Genomic DNA, 18,614 nt, shown 5'->3' on the forward strand with positions numbered 1-18,614 from the left:
ATACTTTACATAGTAAGTGTTCTCAATAAACATGGTAAAATGTGGTAAAACCATCTCTTTAGCAGTTTTTCTAGTCAGGGAAAAATGCAGTATGACTTACCTCCTAAAAAAAGATGCATTGCAATACCAGATCTCTTGAGAGATGAACTCCAAATTTTAAAAGTAAAGAAAAAAACAAAAAACAAAAACCAAACAAACAAAAAACCCTCAAAAGTAGTGAAAAGAAGCAGAGATTTTACAAACATTATGCCCTTCCCCAACCTCCACTTACACCACCACCTGACAGCCACCGTTTCAGATTTCAGGAAAAAGAAATGTGTCACACGGTATACCATTCTCGGGGATGTGATTCATGATGTGTATACAGGCTGTGAGGATACTACAGTCCCCTGAGTTTGAAATGCCTACTTTCAGCACTGTATTCAGTCACTGTTATTCTCTTCTAATAACCCTAAAAACCAACCAACCAACCAACCAACCAAATAGACAAACAAACCCAAAAGAACAAAATGCAAATGTGGAACCCAGTTTCAAAGACAAGCAACTCACTTTTTGTGAAGGAACTCTCCAGCTGCAACAGCAACAGGGCGATGTGCAGAATACACCAAGTGATAAACATTTTCACAGTCTTCATTTGAAAGGGCTTCTTCACTTCCACTGAAAAATTGAGAAAGTGACATCTGAACCAAAATAAATGTTTACTTTCAGTTCCCTTTTCATTTAAGTTTTGTTAAGTTTATTGCAAAACCTCAAGACATATTGATTTTATTTTCATCTACTTTTATGTTAAGTTGAAAGTACTATTTTCCATTAATTATAAAAGACATCTGATCATTATATAAAGTTCAGAAAATAGATTAAACAAAAAGGAAATAAAAAGTCTATAATTCTTCCTATACACACCTACAGATAATGACTATTAAATATCTTGGGATATAAAAGCCCATTCCAGAATGGTATTCTTTTAAATATTTTATCAACATATTTATACTACTATTTAGTCTTCTTCACATGTAAAATGGACTCAGCAGTCACTGCCATTCCTTTACCAATATACCTTTCCCACCTTCCATTCACGTATTATTAAAGTTTGAGCCATTTCTTAGCCAGAATGTAGCTTCCCCGCCCCCCCGCTCCCAAAAAAGGAGCATCTATTTCCTGACCATTTTTATGTTTTTAAATGTTTGATATGATTTCAGATTAACAAGCAGAGGGAGTATTAAATGTTTGGGATGCATAGGTGCAAGAGATTCTAAAGGAGTTTTACAGGTTGAAAGGAAAGGACAATAGACAATAGATCAAATTCATATAAAAAAAATAAAGCTGTCCAGTGACATTGGTAAATATAAATTCAAATATTTTTGTAAGTCTACTTTTCCTCTCTAACAGCATCTAAAAGGCAAGCGCATAAAAAGTAATGATAAATCAATGGTTTTAGACAAAGTATAAACATGTATTTTGTGAGAAGAACTAAATGAAAGTACACAGGAACATAGTTTTTGTACATTCAAAGTTAAGTTGATATTAAAGCAAACAAAACTGTTACAGAATTAGGACTGAAATTTAAGCCCCATGGTAACAACAAAGAAATTATAAGAAAATATGAAAGCTTGTAGAAACAGAAATTAGGGTACTGGTTGTAAAGAGTGGGGATTTGGAGAAAGGGGAGTTAATGAAAAAAGGGTGGAGGATTTCTTTTGGGGGGGATGGTAAAGTTTTATTAATGTAAAGTGGTAAGGGTCCTGAAACAATGTGAATCTGATTAATCCCACTGAATGTTGTTATGCTTAGGCATGATTGATGGGAAAGGGAAAGGAAAGAGATACTAAAGAGATAATGACAATTATAGGAAATACATAATCCTAGATGGGAGCTAACAAGGGAGGAGAAAAGGACTTCCAGTCGACCAAAAAGGCGGTGTAAGGGCATCGGACTTGGCCCAGTGGTTAGGGCATCCGTCTACCACATGGGAGGTCCGTGGTTCAAACCCCGGGCCTCCTTGACCTGTGTGGAGCTGGCCCATGTGCAGTGCTGATGCACGCAAGGAGTGCCCTGCCACGCAGGGGTGTCCCCCGCGTGGGGGAGCCCCATGTACAAGGAGTGCACCCCATAAGGAGAGCCACCCAGCGCAAAAGGAAGTGCAGCCTGCCCAGGAATGGCGCTGAACACATGGGAGAGCTGACACAACAAGATGATGCAACAAAAAGAAACACAGATTCTCGTGCTGCTGACAACATCAGAAGCGGACAAAGACACAGCAAACAGACACAGAGAACAGACAACCGGGGTGGGGTGGGGAAAGTAAATAAATAAATCTTAAAAAAAAAAAAAAAAAAAGATAGTGTAAGATGTCCAAATGTTTTATTTCCCCAAAGAATCTCTGAACAACTAGCAAATACAGGTAAGGCCATTTACCCCAAAACTCCAGAAAATAGTTAAAGGGTTGCAGTAACTGGGAAAGTGTGGAATAAAGAAAAATTAGTCTGAAAAACAATAGACAAAGCTCCTGGTGCCCTTGATGGCCTTTCTTCAACTCCCTCCTGGGTGAGATCAGCCTGCATTACCATTGTGGGTCCTTGGAACTGTATCAGAGGGAGCAAAGGGACCATAAGCAAATACCCGGGTACCTGTCTGTCAGTAACAATCTATATAACAGAAACCGGAATGACCAAACCAGGATATCTGTCTCTGGCACACCCTCCCTCACGACATGCCCTGCAGGCAAAAGCAGCTTGTAGACAGCTAAAGCACTATAAGAAACAGTTAAGTCAAAGAAGCTTGGGGCAAAGAACTACCTGCAATAAAGCACAACAGGAGAGGGGGAAAATCTACTCATTGGGGAAGAGAAAAGGCATTGGAATTACCGTACAAGTGGCATTCCTAAGGCCTGGAGCAAGTACAAACCCAGAACAAGCCATAGGCTCAGAAAAGACGGGGGTCTTTCTGCACTGCACATTTACCTTGGGTGATCTTCCTGAGGGGTCAGGGAGCTAAAGTCTGAAGGAGAATGAGGGCCAAGTCAGCCAATTTGTGAAGACTATGAACAGCGTATTTTTCACTGGTTTGTTTCTCTTAGTTCTTGGCACTCACAGAAATCTCTCTCATATCATTAGTTTGATAAAAACTAATGAGAGTTCAGAGACTAAATCCCAGATTTAACACTTTAAAATATTAAAAGGTATATAGTGTGTAACAAAAAATTCAAGATAAAGAAACAGGAAATGATGGTCCATTCAAAGACACAAGATAAAGATCCAGAAACTGTCAACAAAGACCAAAATCTGGAAGACCAAAACTGATCATCAGTACACTTAAGGAGATAAAAAAAAACTCAAAGAACTAAAGCACACCTGGAAAACAAGGCATGAATGATATGAAAATCTCAATAAGGATACAGACATTTAAAAATGGAATCAGGTATACTAGAGTTGAAGACCAAAATAACTGAAATAAAAATTCTCTAGAGTGTTTTAACAGTAAATTTTAGCTGTCAGGAGAAAGAATTAATGAACTTGAAGATAAGACAACTGAAATTATTCAGACTGAGGAGGAGAAAGAACTTTTTAACAGAGCCTAAAGGACACCATGAATCACACAAACAAAAGGATTATTGCAGTCCCAGAAGGAGAAGAGAGAAAGGGGCAGAAAAAATAATGAAAGAAAATAATGGCAGAAAATCCCCCAAATCTAACAAAAGAGAGGAATACTGCACATTCAAGAAATCCAAATCTCAAACAGAATAAACTCGAAGAAAACTATTCCCAGACACAGAGTAGTCAAATTATTGAATGCCAAGGACAATGAGAGTTCTAAAGGCTGAAAGAGAAAAGCAACGTGTTATGTACATGAGAATACCAATTGGATTAAGTTTTGATATTTCATCAGAAACCACAGAGCCAAAAAGGCAGTGGGAAGAAATATTTAAAGTGCTGAAACCTAACAATTGCCAACAAAAGATTTAATGTCCAGTGAGACTATGTCTTAAAAGTGAGGGAAAAAGTAAGACATCCCAGAAGAAAAAAGCTGAGGGAGTTCACTACCCCTAGACTTGCCCTACAAGCACTGGTGCTCCTTAGACTGAAAAGAAAGGTCACTAAATAGTGGATCAAAATAATATAAAATAATATCATGAGGCAAATTTAAAAAAAAGCAACATACCAAAACTTATAGAGGAAGTGGATGTGGCTCAAGCGATTGGGCTGTCTACCATATGGGGGGCCCCAGGTTCAGTTCCCGGGGCCTGCTGGTGAAGACGAAGCTGGCCCATGCTGGGGAGAGCTGACTCGCACTGTGGAGAGGAGGCCCATGCTGCGAACTGATGCAACAAGATGACGCAACAAAAAGAGACAAAGAGGAAAGAGAATGAGAGACACTGCAAACCAGGGAGCTGAGGTGGCTCAAGTGACTGGGTACCTCTCTCCTATGTCGGAGGTCCCAGGATTGGTTCCCAGTGCTCCTAAAGAGAAGACGAGAAGACAAGCAGACGAAGAACATGCAGTGAATGAACATGGAGAGCAGAGAGCAAGCATAGGTAGCGGCAGGGGCGAGGGGAATAAATAAAATAAATCTTTAAAAAAATAAACTTATGGGATGTAGCAAAGGCAGTGTGGAGAGAGAAATCTATAGCTCTAAATGCTTACATTAAAAAAAAGAGAAAGAGACCTAAACATTCACCTGGAAGATCTGGAAAAAGAAGAGCAAATTAAACCCAAAGGGAGTAGAAGGAAGGAAATAAAGAGCAGAGCAAAGTTAAATAACGAATATGGAAACAATAGAGACAATCAAAGAAACGAAGTTGGTTTTTTGAAAAAGCAATAAAGTAGAAAAACCTTTAGCTAAACTGACCCAGAAAAATAGGATACAAATAACTAAAATCAGAAATGAAAGGGGAATATTACTATCCATTCCATGGAAATAAAAAGGACTATAAGAGGGATAGTATAACAACTATCGAGCAAGAAATTAGGTGACCTAGATGAAATGGACAAATCCTAAAAACACACAAAGTACTCACACTAACTCAAGAAGAAATACAAGATCTCAGCAAACAGTAATAATCAAGCTATTAAATCAATAATCAAAAAACTCAAACAAAGAAAAGTCCAGAACCAGACAGCAGCACTAATGAATTTTACCAAATATCCCAAGAAGAATTAACACCAATCCTGCTCACACTCTTCCAAAAAATTGACGAGGAAGAAACATTCCCTAACTCATTCTATGAGGCCAACATCGCTCTATATCAAACCACATATAGGACACCATAAGAAAAGAAAACTACAGACCAAACTCCCCTAAAAATAAAATGAAAAAAATTCAACAAAGTACCAACAAACCAAATCCAACTGTACATTAAAAGAATTACACCATGATCAAGTGAAATTTATCCCAGTTTTTCAAGGGTGGTTCAACATAAGAAAATCAATTATGTAATACACCACATTAATGGACTGAAGGAAAAAAACCACATGATCATCTCAACACAGAAATCTGACAAAATCCAGCTCCTTTTCTTGATAAAAATACCTAGAAAGCAAAGCATAGAAAGAAAGTTTCTCAACATGATGGTCATAGATGAAACACCTACAGCTAACTGGACGGTTATGGTGCAAGACAGATAATTTTCTCGGTAAGATGAGGAACAAGATAAGGATGCCCACTGTCATCACTATTATTCAACATTATATAAGAAGTTCTAGTCAGAGGAATTAGGCAAGGAAAAGAAATAAACAACATCCAAACTGCAAAGGAAGAAGTAAAAATGTTCCTATTTACAGATGACATGATCCTATAATACAGTAAATACTGAAAAATCTACAATAAAAGTACTAGAACTAATGAATGAATTCTGCAAAGTGGCAGGGTAGATTAACGTGGGGAAAAATCAGTATTGTATCTATTTACTAGTAATGAACAATCTGAAGAGGAAATCATAACAATTTCCATTTCCAATAATGACTAAAAAAATCATATCCATAGGAATAAATCTAACTCAGAAAATAATATAAGGAAGCATCTTCAGGATCTTGTACTAGACAATGGTTTTTTAGACTTCACACCCAAAGCATGAGTGGCAAAAGAAAAAAACAGACAAATAGGACATCATCAAAACTAAAAACTTGTGTGTATCAAGGGAGTTTATCATGAAAGTAGAAAGACAGCTTAAAGAATGGGAGAAAATATTTGGAAGCCACATAAGTAATAAAAGTTTACTATTCAGAATACATAAAGAAATCCTTCAATTCAACAGCAGAAAAGACAAACAACCCCGCTTAAAGATGGATAAAAGACTCAAGTAGATATTTCTCTAAAGATAAACAAATGGTCAAAAAGCACATGAAAAGATGTTCAACATCATTATCCATTAGGGAAATGGAAATCAAAACCATGATGTGGGAAGTGGACTTGGCCCAATGGATAGGGTAACCGCCTACCACATGGAAGGTCCGCGGTTCAAACCCCGGGCCTCCTTGACCTGTGTGGAGCTGGCCCACGTACAGTGCTGATGTGAGCAAGGAGTGCTGTGCCACGCAGGGGTGCCCCCCGCGTAGGGGAGCCCCACATGCAAGGAGTGCGCTCCCTAAGGAGAGTTGCCCAGCGCAAAAGAAAGTGCAGCCTGCCCAAGAATGGCGCCGCACACACAGAGAGCTGACACTAGATGACACAACAAAAAGAAACACAGATTCCTGGTGCTGCTGATAAGGATAGAAGTGGTCACACGGCGAATGGACACAGAGAGCAGACAACTGGGGGGCGGGGAAGGGGAGAGAAATAAATAAAAAATAAATCTTAAAAAAAATACTATGATGAGCTCCTACTACTATATCCCACCCATCAGAATCATTAGTATGGAAAAAAAAAAAGAGGAAAATTACAAGTGTTGGAGAGGATGTGGAGAAAGAGGAACACTTATTCACTGTTAGTGCAAATGTAAAATGGTTCATTTGTTTTGGAAGATATTTTGGTGGTTATTCAGAAAGATCTAGGATAGAATTATCATATGACCCAACAATCCCACTACTGGGTATATACCTAAAAGAAGTAAAAACAGGGACAACAATAGATATTTTCACATTAATGCCCAAAGTGGTATTATTCACATTGCCAAAAGAAGGAAACAACTCAAGTGTCCATCAACAGACGAAGAGATAAACAAAATGTGGTTTATATATATGAATTCGGATGTATGTGACAACATGGATGAACCCTGAAGACACCCTGTTCAATGAAATAATCCAGACATGAAACGATAACTATTGTATGATCTCACTGTTATGAAATAATTAGAAAAGCAAATTCATAGTCACAAACTAGAATACAGGTTTGCCAGGGGCCAGGGTAGGGGTAGGGAATGGGGAGTTAATGCTTAAACTGTACAGAGTTTGTATTTGGCACGATGGAAAAATTTTGGTAATGGATGCTGGGGATCTTAGCACAACAGTATGAATATAATAAAGCAGTGAATTATATATCTTAATGTGGCTAAAAAGGGAACACTTAGGTTGTGTAAATGTTACTAGAAATTTTTTGTTTAAAGTAGGACTACATGACATGAACAGGGAACCCCAAAGTAAATGATGGGCCATAATTAATAGCATAATTATAATAATATTCTTTCATCAATTTTAATAAAATGTACCACACTAATGCAAGGTATTAATAATTGGGGGATATATGGGTCCTCTGTATTTTCTACATTGTTCTGTAAACCTCAACTTCTTCAATTTCAAAAAATGGAATACAAATTCTAAGGTTTGTATCAATATTAAATTTCTTGAACCTGAGAATAGCACATAAGTGAATATTCTTCTTAAGAAATGTACACAGTAGTGTTAAGTGTTCAGGATGAATGTTGTATACAACCTACATTCAACTGTTCAAAAGATGGGGTGATTAATAGAAAGATATAAAGACAGATGGATAGTTAGCTAGCTAATTAGCTAGAATGATACAGTAAAATGGGCAAAATATTAAAATTAGGAGATTGAGGTATCTGGAACACAGGGGTAAGTTGGAGGTCTCTGTATTATTTTTGTTAATGAAGTTGTACATTTGAAAGTATTTCAAAATAAAAAGTAAAAAAAAAAAAAAAAAAAAAAAAAAGACAATTCCCCGAAGGGCTAGGGCTACCTATAGGGCAAGTGACCCCACTCATTTTAATAACTGCTTCAGTAAGAAAGGATAATTCTGGAAGAGTCTATGAGATAATTACTGTTCCTAGGACCTAAGGGAAGAGGAAATATCAAAAGAAAGATTACTACTATTTAAATAAGCAAATATTGAAACTAAACAAACAAGCGAGCAAAAAACAAGTTATCTTTAAGAATACAGAGTTCAAATTTTGGACAATACCAACAAAATGAATGGAACGTTAAGGTACTTTTTTGTTCAACTCAAAAACACTGTTTTGCTTGTAAAGTTTACAAAGAAAAATATAACTGGGGGATCATAATGAAATAAATTTAAAGAGAAAAACTGTCTTCATAAATGATAAGAAAGAATGTTATATAAGAACACACGTTATATAAGGAATGTTATATAGGAATGCTATATATGGACACCGATGTAAAGATAGTGTAAAAATGATAAACACAAGGTACCTATCTATATATTCTGAAATAAACAAAGTAAAAACTGATGTACCTATAAGTAAAGATAAGCCATTAATTGTAGTTGGAAACTTTCATATATCCTCTTGTAAGTGATTAAATCGACAAAACTTAAGCAAAGGCACAGATAATTAAAATGAGAGCAAATATATTCAAAGTAATGAATATAAATATGTAACTGCATATGTTTTTAAACATACTCAGAAACTTCAAATAATTTAACAAACTACTTATACTCTCAAATTATATACTAGAAAAGACAGCGTAATATTTGTGGTTATATCTGAGGAGAACAAAAATACACTAGTGAAAAATTCACTGTTAAACTAGGAACCACAAAGGTAATCATAACATTTATCAGTAATGTCTATGAAAATACATACTCAAGGAAGCAGACTTGGCCCAATAGATAGGGCAATCGCCTACTGCATGGGAGGTCCGCGGTTCAAACCCCCGGCCTCCTTGACCCGTGTGGAGCTGGCCCATGCACAAAGCTGATGTGCGCAAGGAGTGCCCTGCCATGCAGGAGTGTCCCCTGTGTAGGGGAGCCCCATGAGCAAGGAGTGCGCCCCGTAAGGAGAGGCGCCCAACACGAAATAAAGTGCAGCCTGCCCAGGAATGGTGCTGCATACACGGAGAGCTGACACAACAAGATGACGCAAAAAAAAGAAACACAGATTTCCCATGCTGCTGCTAAGGACAGAAGGAGTCACAGAAGAACACACAGCGAATGGACACAGAGAGCAGGCAACCGGGGGTGGGGAAGGGGAGAGAAATAAATAAAAAATAAGTCTTAAAAAAAAAAAAAGTCCAAATTTTTAGGACACAGGTAAAGTAGTACCCAGAGATATTACTTTAAATACAATGATCAGAAAACAAGAAACAAAAAAGCAAAGTGTTTGTCATGAGAAGCTGGTTCTTTGGGAAAAATATTAAGACAGAAACCTCTGTCATGACTGGTCAAGAAAGGAAGGATATAAATAAAATAGATAATAAAAAAGAGGAATTAATAAAAGATTTGGCAGAATTTTAGAAAGTAAAAAAAATTAAGTATAAAGTAATTATTTTAAAACTGAGATGTAATTGATATATTTTTTTAAAACTTTAAAAATGCCAAAATTGGTGAAAGAAGAGAAGAACTTCAATTTGAATAGCTAATCATTAAGGAAAAAGAAATGGTAATCAAAGATCTCTCCCACAAATGAAACACAAAACTGACATGGCTTTAAAAAAAGAATTATCGCAAAGATTCAAGGCATAATTAATCCCTGTCACAGACTACTTCAGAACAGAAAAAGAGCGAGAAACTAAACTTATAAACAACAATATAAACTTGATTATAAAGCTGGATAAAGACAAGAAAAAAACTTATGTTAAATTTATTCATGAACACAGATGTGAAATCCTAAATAAGATACTGAATACAACACTGTATTTTTAAACAAAACAAAATATATAAATAGTATTTATTCTAGAAATGCAAAGGTGATTTATCATTAGGAAAGTATATCAATTTAATTCAGGCTCAATCAATGGATAAAAGGAAAAAAAGTCTTTTATTTATAACTTTTCAAAAATCTGAAAAAAATCATAATACAAAGGAATTTTTATCATATACCAAAAATCTATCACACACAAAAAGAATTACACAAAGAATTTTAGATGCCTTCCTGGAAAAGAAAAAATATATTTGCTATCAATGGTATTGTTATAGTGTGGAAGGTTCTGGATAATACAACTACACAGGAGAATGAAACAAAAGTTGTAAGATTAGGGAAGGAAGAGACAAAACTGAAATTATTTGCAGATGATACAATCAACTATACAGTAAACATTTTAGAATCAATAAACCATCAAAATGATTAAGAGATTTCTAAAGGTTGCAGAATATAAGACCAGCATAATAGTTAAATGTTTCTCTACTTCAGCAATAACCAAGTACAAAATGTAACACTAAATAGTAGTCATATAACAACAAAATAATAAAGCATTTATTATATAACATTTTAAAGAACTCTATGCTCTCTTAAATTTATCATAAAATTGAGTGAGTTCTATTTTGGAAAATTCTAAAGTTTTAGAAACTTGACAAGTGTTATTTTAAAAACTTGCAAAGAAGAAAAAAAATCCATGAATAGCTAAGCGGATTTTTTTTTAAAAGGCAAGGAGGAGAGATTCACCCAGTAAGAGAAGAGGCCATATTATAACATATACTATGTATCATAAAGCTATTATAATAACGATATGGTATTGGAGCAGAAAGAGATGAAAAGATCAACAGTAGAAAAGTGAAAAACAGCCTTCTTCCAGATGATGTAGGTTCATGATAGATATGGCACTACGAAGTAGGGAAAGCAATACTTGCAATGTCTTTGCTAGGACTTATATTTTGCCACATAGCTGGTTCTTCATAGTTTTAAGTCAAAGTCCTACAGATCCTATAATATTACTATTTTTAAATCTCTACCACATTCATAATACAATTTAAATGCTTTATTTCCTTTCTCCAACTTCTATAGTATTCCAAAGAAGCCAGTCTAAAAAACACTTTTGAGTTCTTTTTTATAATAGAAAGGTATATTAGTTTACTAATATTTCATCTAATAGTCAAAATATAAAATAAGAGAACAGAAAATCCTTTGTTTCAAACTAATCTTAAAATGAAAAAGTAGAACTAAACAAGGAACATAAAGTGCTAAAATACATGTGTTATAATATAAAGAATATAAAAAATGCTGAATAAAGGACAATAAAATATTGATACATTAAAGTAAAATATTATCAGATATTATACTTACTGAAGAATCAGAGTAACCAACCGAATGGCTTCCACTGCAACATCATATTCCTTATCAAGTGTCATTGACACAATACGATCCTAAAAAGAAAAAGTTATAAACCAACCAACCATGAGTAGAAAATAAAATCAGGGCAGATCTGAGGTAATGTGCTTTGGGGAATACATGCAACACTAACAAAAGGTTAAAGGTATATCCTTACTCTTGAAACCACATTATCATAGTTGTACTCTTCCTCAATTAGTATAAACACTCATAATACAAAATCTTTCTCATCAACTGGGATTCCCTAACACTAGGGTCATTTTTTTTTTCTTTTTCTTTATTGGGGAGTGGATGCTTGGGCCGTGACTGGGAAGGAGCATACACGGGAGAGGATGGGGAAACCAGGTGCCCTGAGAGAAGTTTAATTTCTAGCATGTTAAAGCATGGGCAGTGGATCGTTTGGAGGTGGGCTGGGTGGTGTGATAGTGTCTGGGGAACACATGGTCAGGACAAAAGGCAGCAGAGTAGAAAGATTTCCCTTAAGCCAACAGATTCTGAGGATACTGATTTAGAAATCAATAATTTCTATCTAAGGAACGGACTCCCTTGATTTAAATCACATATTTCTAACTATATTTACAAATACAAAAATGATACAATATATTCTGCTTGATAAAACAAATTCAAACAATACAGAAGGACATAAAGTAAAAAGAGAAAGTTCCTCTCTTCCCAAACACTGGAATCTTAACGTGCAAAATTAATATATTTATAAAAAGCCATACATGAAGAAAATCGTATTTTAAGCAGAGAGCATTCTCTCAAAGGCAACAGGTAAAATCTTATGCTGGAATATATTAAAGCATAGAGTCATTCATCTTTCTTATAAGGATTTACTTTAAAAATGTAAGAATATGACCTAAATATTTGTTATTATAGAATCATTCATTAAACTAGTAGCAATTAGCATTTCAAAATGAAAAATAAAACAAGCTTGGCATTCTTGATCCTTACCTTGAACCGATTAGTGAAGAGTTCCAATTTGGGGAATAATTCTCTATTAGTATACAAACTCTGTAGAGCTTTCAAACACTTCAGCCTGACTTCCCCTTGCTTCAGAAACACAAATAAAAACAAAGCAGAAACAGTCAATTCCATGCAAAAAAGGTTGAACATATTTTCAAATTTATAGAAACTAAAATAATTTTCAATGTAACCATCTGACAACATCATACGCAGGATGGGACTAAGCAACTGTGCAATTTGTGTTGCACTTACATTTAATAAAAATGCACTAAAACCCTGTTACTTGGGAGTAAGGTATAATTTTTTTAAACATTCAATAACTCTAACAGCTGATTTAACATGGAGTATTTCCCATCCTATCCTATGGCAGCCAGAGAGAATTTTTAAACTATAATTTTAATTAGAGAAGGGTATGTACATTTGTCCTTTATACAAGTGCTGAATAATTCTGTGGATAAACCTACTTTCATATTAAAGGGTCTTTGATTATTCATGCAACAAGTATTTACTGAATGTCTTGAATATGCCAGAGAGAGCAGTTAGGAAAACAAATAAATGGCAGAATCTTTGAGAGGCAGGACAATACAGTGAAAAGAATGCTGGGGTTACTACTTACTAGTGGAGTGTCTTTAACAAAGTTATTACCGAGTAGAGAATGTTTGTTATCAGTGGGCATTCAGGATCACCTAAAATTCATCCAAGTCTCTGAAAGGATTCAAAAGAGACTGGAGTTTTTATGCTCAAAAAGAAGCAGGGAGTGGATGTAGCTCAAGTGGTTGAGCACCTGCTTCCCAGATACAAGGCCCCAGGTTTGATCCCCAGTACCTCCTAAAAACAAACAAACAAACAAACAAACAAACAAATGAAAAAACCAATTCTCATTGGGAAGCTGGTATGACTCAGTGGTGGAGCCTCTGTTTCCCATGTATGAGGTCCTGGGTTCAATCAATCCCCAGTACCTCCTAAAAAAAAAAAAACCAAAACAGCAGCAGCAGTAGCAATATGCTCTAACTGTAAGTTCAAATTCTGGAATTAGATAAAACTAGATTTCATTTTCACTTCAATATCTCATTAGCTATACAAGAAATTGTAAGCAGATCAATCACTCTGAAACTTAGTTTTCTCATTCCTAAAATGACATCAATTTCATAAGGTTGTTCTACAGACTAAATGCAGAGGTATGCTGGTAAATGTTTTAAAAATCAGCTTTGGGGGGGGGTGGGGTCATAAATTGTTGCATTTGTAGAATTCTGTGGCATAAATACACCCTCTAATTTCAAGCTACCAGGGAGAAACTATTTTACTCAGATTTAGGAAAAGATATGCAGAACAGCTTCCTTGAAGGCTGAATCTAGCTGGCTCTAGCATACCACCAGCTATGATGTTTGTTAGTAGAGTATCTAGCACATAGAAAGTACTGTAGCAGATCCTGCTGATGGCCCAACAAGATCCACTTTACTGGGCTAATCCTCCAGCCTTTACCTGAGTTCGATGTTAACCACTCATATCTGCATTTTCACAGAAGAAATGACCTTGGTTGACAAGAGCCTCCAGGGAACAGATCCCTGGGGGTTTTGCTCTATTTTGCTGAGCCTCTCCCCTCACCTCCAGGAGGCTAAGGCCTCAAACCAGTTAGGAATCATACAAAAGTAAAACAACCCAAACTCCTTGCCTCTGAGCAGGACAACCCTTGAGATGCAATTCCCTTTGGGATCAGGCAGAGGCTAGACTTGTCCTGAAGCTACATTTTTGCTTAGATCTTCCTTGCTTAATCCTATTTTTTTTTCTTTCTTTTTTTTTTTACAGGATACTCCTGAGAGTACAACCTTAATAAGTCACTAGCACAAAAACTTCTGGCTCAAGCTTGGCTTAATAGGGACAATGGCAGGACGGACTGCTATCAGGAAGAACACAATTACTTATGGTAGGTGAAGTAGTGATAGTACCTAGTGTGGGACAGTAGTGCATTTGCTAGTATTTTCACCTACAGGGTGAAATGGGATGCACTTATCTTTGAGGATGTTCCCAGCATTTGAGAGAGCAGGGTTAATAGTAACTATAAGGACCATGGAATTGGGCAGCTTTTGCTAACTGCCACTGAGATTCTGAAAAGATACAGACATAGGCTAATGAATCGCCAGTTTAAAAGCAAAGTGTAATTAATAATAATAATAAAAAAAGCAAAGTGTAAGATGCAGAGGACCTCTCTGGCAACATTTAAAAAGACCCATATCTCTCTCTAGTCAAGAGCTGATCATAGAGAATACCAGGCCCAGGACTCAACTGTAAGATAAAGTCAGATCTTCCTTTAGGGAGTAGAGAGAGAAACATATTTTTAATCAAACAATCTAGAGTCCAACAAATTGATCCAAATCTAATGAAACACTCTCCTGTAATATAATCCTAGATAATTCCAACCAAGAAAGCTTATCTAGATTCTATATATTAAGAGAAAGAAGGAATCTCCTTTGCTTTCAAACTAGAAACAGACTATCAATTTCTTGGGCTAATATATTCTCTTAAAACTCTAGAGGTACCGGGTCGTTTATCTTGGTTTAAAGACAGCATTATAACTAGTAAAAGACAGGGTCTTCACACATGGGCCAATATCTGAAGTTTCATCATAGTCATCAAATAGTTATTCAGCAAAATTCTTGAAAAATCAACTACTGCCATCTTAACTTCTTGGCATTTCAGTATTGAAACAAGCATATTTTCCATGAAAGCCTGGTAGAGTAACTTACCCTGTCATGAAGTGTCCAGCCAACATATTTTAGGTAACTGTCATTTAGAAAGGCGTCACTATACATTTTCATCCATACACCAATTTCTTCAATACAAATAGCTCTAATCTCAGCAATAGCATCACTAGAGGAATAGGAAAAAAAAAGACACACCTCTGATTAATATCCAAAACTGGAATGCACTTCATACTTACTTTCAACAAGCAATGTATATTAGAATTATTTTTAATACTGCATTTATACCTGTACTCTCAAAGGCTTCCAACTTTCATATCTTCTGTTTTCACACGGTTTTTGCAAATATAAACTACCAACATCTAACTGAAAATAATGCTTCCAAAAATCATCTTATTTTAGTCTAACTGCTCTATTTTCATTAGGTTAGGATACTACATTTGGAGAGATCCCCACAACTATTACGGAGCCAACAAATAAGCTAAACTTCTGAGGACAAACCAGGGTACCAACATACAGGTACAGAATAATGCACAGCTCAAAACTGTTTCTCTGAGGAATTGTGAATTTTTCAGCTAGCATATATTTAATGAATTTAAAGAAAATAATTTTTATGACAAGACAACAATTAGTTATATATCATGAGACAAAATCACATAGAAGTCAATATCATTGGAAAATGTGCAATTGTTTATAAAATTCAAGCAGTTTAACAACAAACAGATCCTCGACTTTAAAAACAGGTTTTTACTACTTCACTCAAGTCACGGCTCTTTCATCTTTAATTTATTTTTTAGGTTGAGGCACAGGTAATTCACCTTAGGTCACAATGGGGACAATTTTGGTAACTACACTATGAACTGGTGGTAGAACCAAACCCAGGAGTCAGGTTCCTGGCTGTGCCCAGAGGCTTTTCACCTCACTATAAGCTAATTCCTGTGATGATTTTCCTACTTTAAAATCTCTGAATCAAGAACAAAAAAATGTTACTATTTTCACCTTATTTTCCACCAGGGTATTAGTCCTCACTTGCAAAAAATTCAAATTAAGATAATAAGGTTGAGTCCTAATTTTCTCTTCTGATTTTCCATACACTATTATCAGTTTCTCTTGTGGCAAAATGCGTGTTAAGCATTCAACTATTTCTTTCCTAGTTCTGATAGATCACAGTTTCTCGAAGTCTATGTCTAAGAATTAAAATGGAGGAAACGTTCTTTTCCAAAGCCAAATCACCAACCATAATCTTTAGTTTTCCTACATTTTTCCTTAGTGCTTTTTGGGAGGGAGGTTTCCTATATCATAGTGGCTAACAGTACAGGTTCTGGAGCAACACATACTGAATAGAAATTCTGCTTCTGCTACTTACTACTTGTGTGACTGTGGGCAAGTTATTTCCCTCTTTCTTCGGTTTCCTTATTTGTAAAATAGGGAAAGTAACAATATCTTGCTCACAGAATAAGATTTAAATGACTTAACATAAGTAAAATACTTAGAATTGTGCCTGGTACATTGGAAACCTTCAATAAAAGTTGCTATTATAATCTTTCATATAAATTTCATCAATCTAGACATTTACAGAGAATACAATATTAAAAGTATCTTTACTTCAAATGTGAGAGTATGTTCTTAGACCTTTATAATAATGAATGAATGGATCCAGGACATTACTTTTTTTCTTAATATGAAAACTTTAAGAACTATGAAAGGTGTAAAGGACAATATAGTGAATACTTGTGTATTCACTGTTCAGTTACAGAAGAAAATAGTATAGCTGATACTTCCTATATACTTATCAATGCAATTCTCTCTCCAAGATTAAATGAATATACTTGATTCAGTGAGTATCATTCCTGTCCATATATTTATGATTTTGCTACATATATATTGTTTCACATACTTTAAAACTTTACATAAATATTGTTCTGTGCGTATCCTTCTGGTTTTTTTTTAACCATGTTTTGCAATTTATGCACTGACTCATGTAGTTCTAAACACTAATTTTAACTATTGCTGAGTGTTCCTTTCTATGAATAGATTGCAAATTATTCCTACCTTCCCTCACTGACAGACATTTACACAGTTTCTAAGTTTTGCTTTTATTAACAATGGTGCCATGAATATTCTTATACATGTCTCCTTGGCTTCATATAAGAGTTTCCCCAGGGCAGAGTTTTCCAAATGGTGTATCACTATCCGCTAATGTGTCATGAAATAAATTCAGTGAGTGGCAATAAATACTTAAAAAATACACAGGGTAGAAAATATCAGGTTGCTTTACATGTAGTAAATGAGTATTTTTCCTTACAACGTTTTGGGTATCAAGGTAGGTAGGACATGGCAACAAAGGTCTGCAAAGATACTTTTTATACCTAGAAGTGAAATTACTGGGTGAGAGAGGCAATGTAGAGTTTCAACTTTACTAGATAGTGACAAATTTCTTTCTAAATCAAGGCTTTACATCCTTGTCTGAAACTTGGCATTGTCCTCCTCTTTAAATGAAATTTCTGTCACTTTGAACTGCAGGTTCACATACTATAACCATTTTCTATTAGGCTGTCCAAATAAAAAGGAGTAACAGCAAAAAGCAAAATGAAGTAAAACACCTCCTCCCAAATAAACCAAAATAAACAACAAAAAACCACAAAACACCCAAATCCTAGTATTTTAGCTCTCTCAATCCTATCAAGTACTTGTCTCTATCAATGATCCATTATACTTATCCTCTGTTGCACTGCCCTTATTAAAAATCAATCCCAAGAAAAAAACAAAAATTAAAAAAAAAATTTTAAGTAAAAAACAAAAATTAAAAAAATAAAATCAGTCCTAAATAAAAACGAGGCTAAGTTTTCTACGATATGCTGTGGACAAAATCAACAGGTATAATATACTGATTAAAACCAGTGACTACTGAGTATGATAAGTACTTTATCATTCTTTCATCACTCTTAGTTTGATTCTTAAAATGGTCAGTGATACTGACAGTATGGGAATTCCCAAAGGCCAGAGAATATACAGGCTCAACTTTGTTTCAGCAGGGAAATCTTGTTCAAAATATATTTTATACCCACCCCTTCATCTTACCTTCTTTCTAATGCTTTTTTCTTTCCTACTAGACTCCTAAAAGATTAGGTTTTGGAAGACAGTGCTTCTCTATAAGAACTGTCACTATTTTTATACAGTTTATCTTGGAATCCCAGTCTGATACTCTCCACCTGAACTTCTTGGTTAATATTCCCTTTGCTAATATTATATATATAAATTCTTTGCTAATATTCCCTTTGGTAGAGACAATTTCCATTTTCTTGATTACTGGTATCCTTAGTAACTTCCTTCTAATGCATATAATGTGCTGGAAATGTTAAATTTTGAGTTCTCAGGCTAGGTCATAAAAGATATTAAAATGTAATTTGTTTTGTTCTCTCTCTTCAAGCAGTCTCTCTAGGGGAAGTCAGCGGCCATATCTCGAGGACATTCAAGCTGCCCAATGGAAAGGTTCA

At 35.3% G+C, this 18,614-nt stretch overlaps 1 protein-coding gene across 5 annotated transcripts in view; it reads right to left on the reverse strand.

The window, feature by feature from the left end:
- STAG1 (STAG1 cohesin complex component) overlaps positions 1-18,614 on the reverse strand; it is a 408,218-nt gene that overhangs the window by 100,337 nt on the left and 289,267 nt on the right. For all 5 annotated transcript variants that reach the window (XM_058295002.2, XM_058295003.1, XM_058294999.2 and 2 more), the window contains 4 exons: positions 15,163-15,286; positions 12,407-12,505; positions 11,408-11,487; positions 550-657 (listed from right to left, as the gene is read on the reverse strand). In XM_058295002.2, the coding sequence (XP_058150985.1) occupies positions 550-657; positions 11,408-11,487; positions 12,407-12,505; positions 15,163-15,286 (411 nt within the window). The remainder of the gene's footprint in view (positions 1-549; positions 658-11,407; positions 11,488-12,406; positions 12,506-15,162; positions 15,287-18,614) is intronic.

Source organism: Dasypus novemcinctus, chromosome 4, assembly GCF_030445035.2.
Source record: "Dasypus novemcinctus isolate mDasNov1 chromosome 4, mDasNov1.1.hap2, whole genome shotgun sequence".
NCBI classification, from domain to species: Eukaryota; Metazoa; Chordata; class Mammalia; order Cingulata; family Dasypodidae; genus Dasypus; species Dasypus novemcinctus.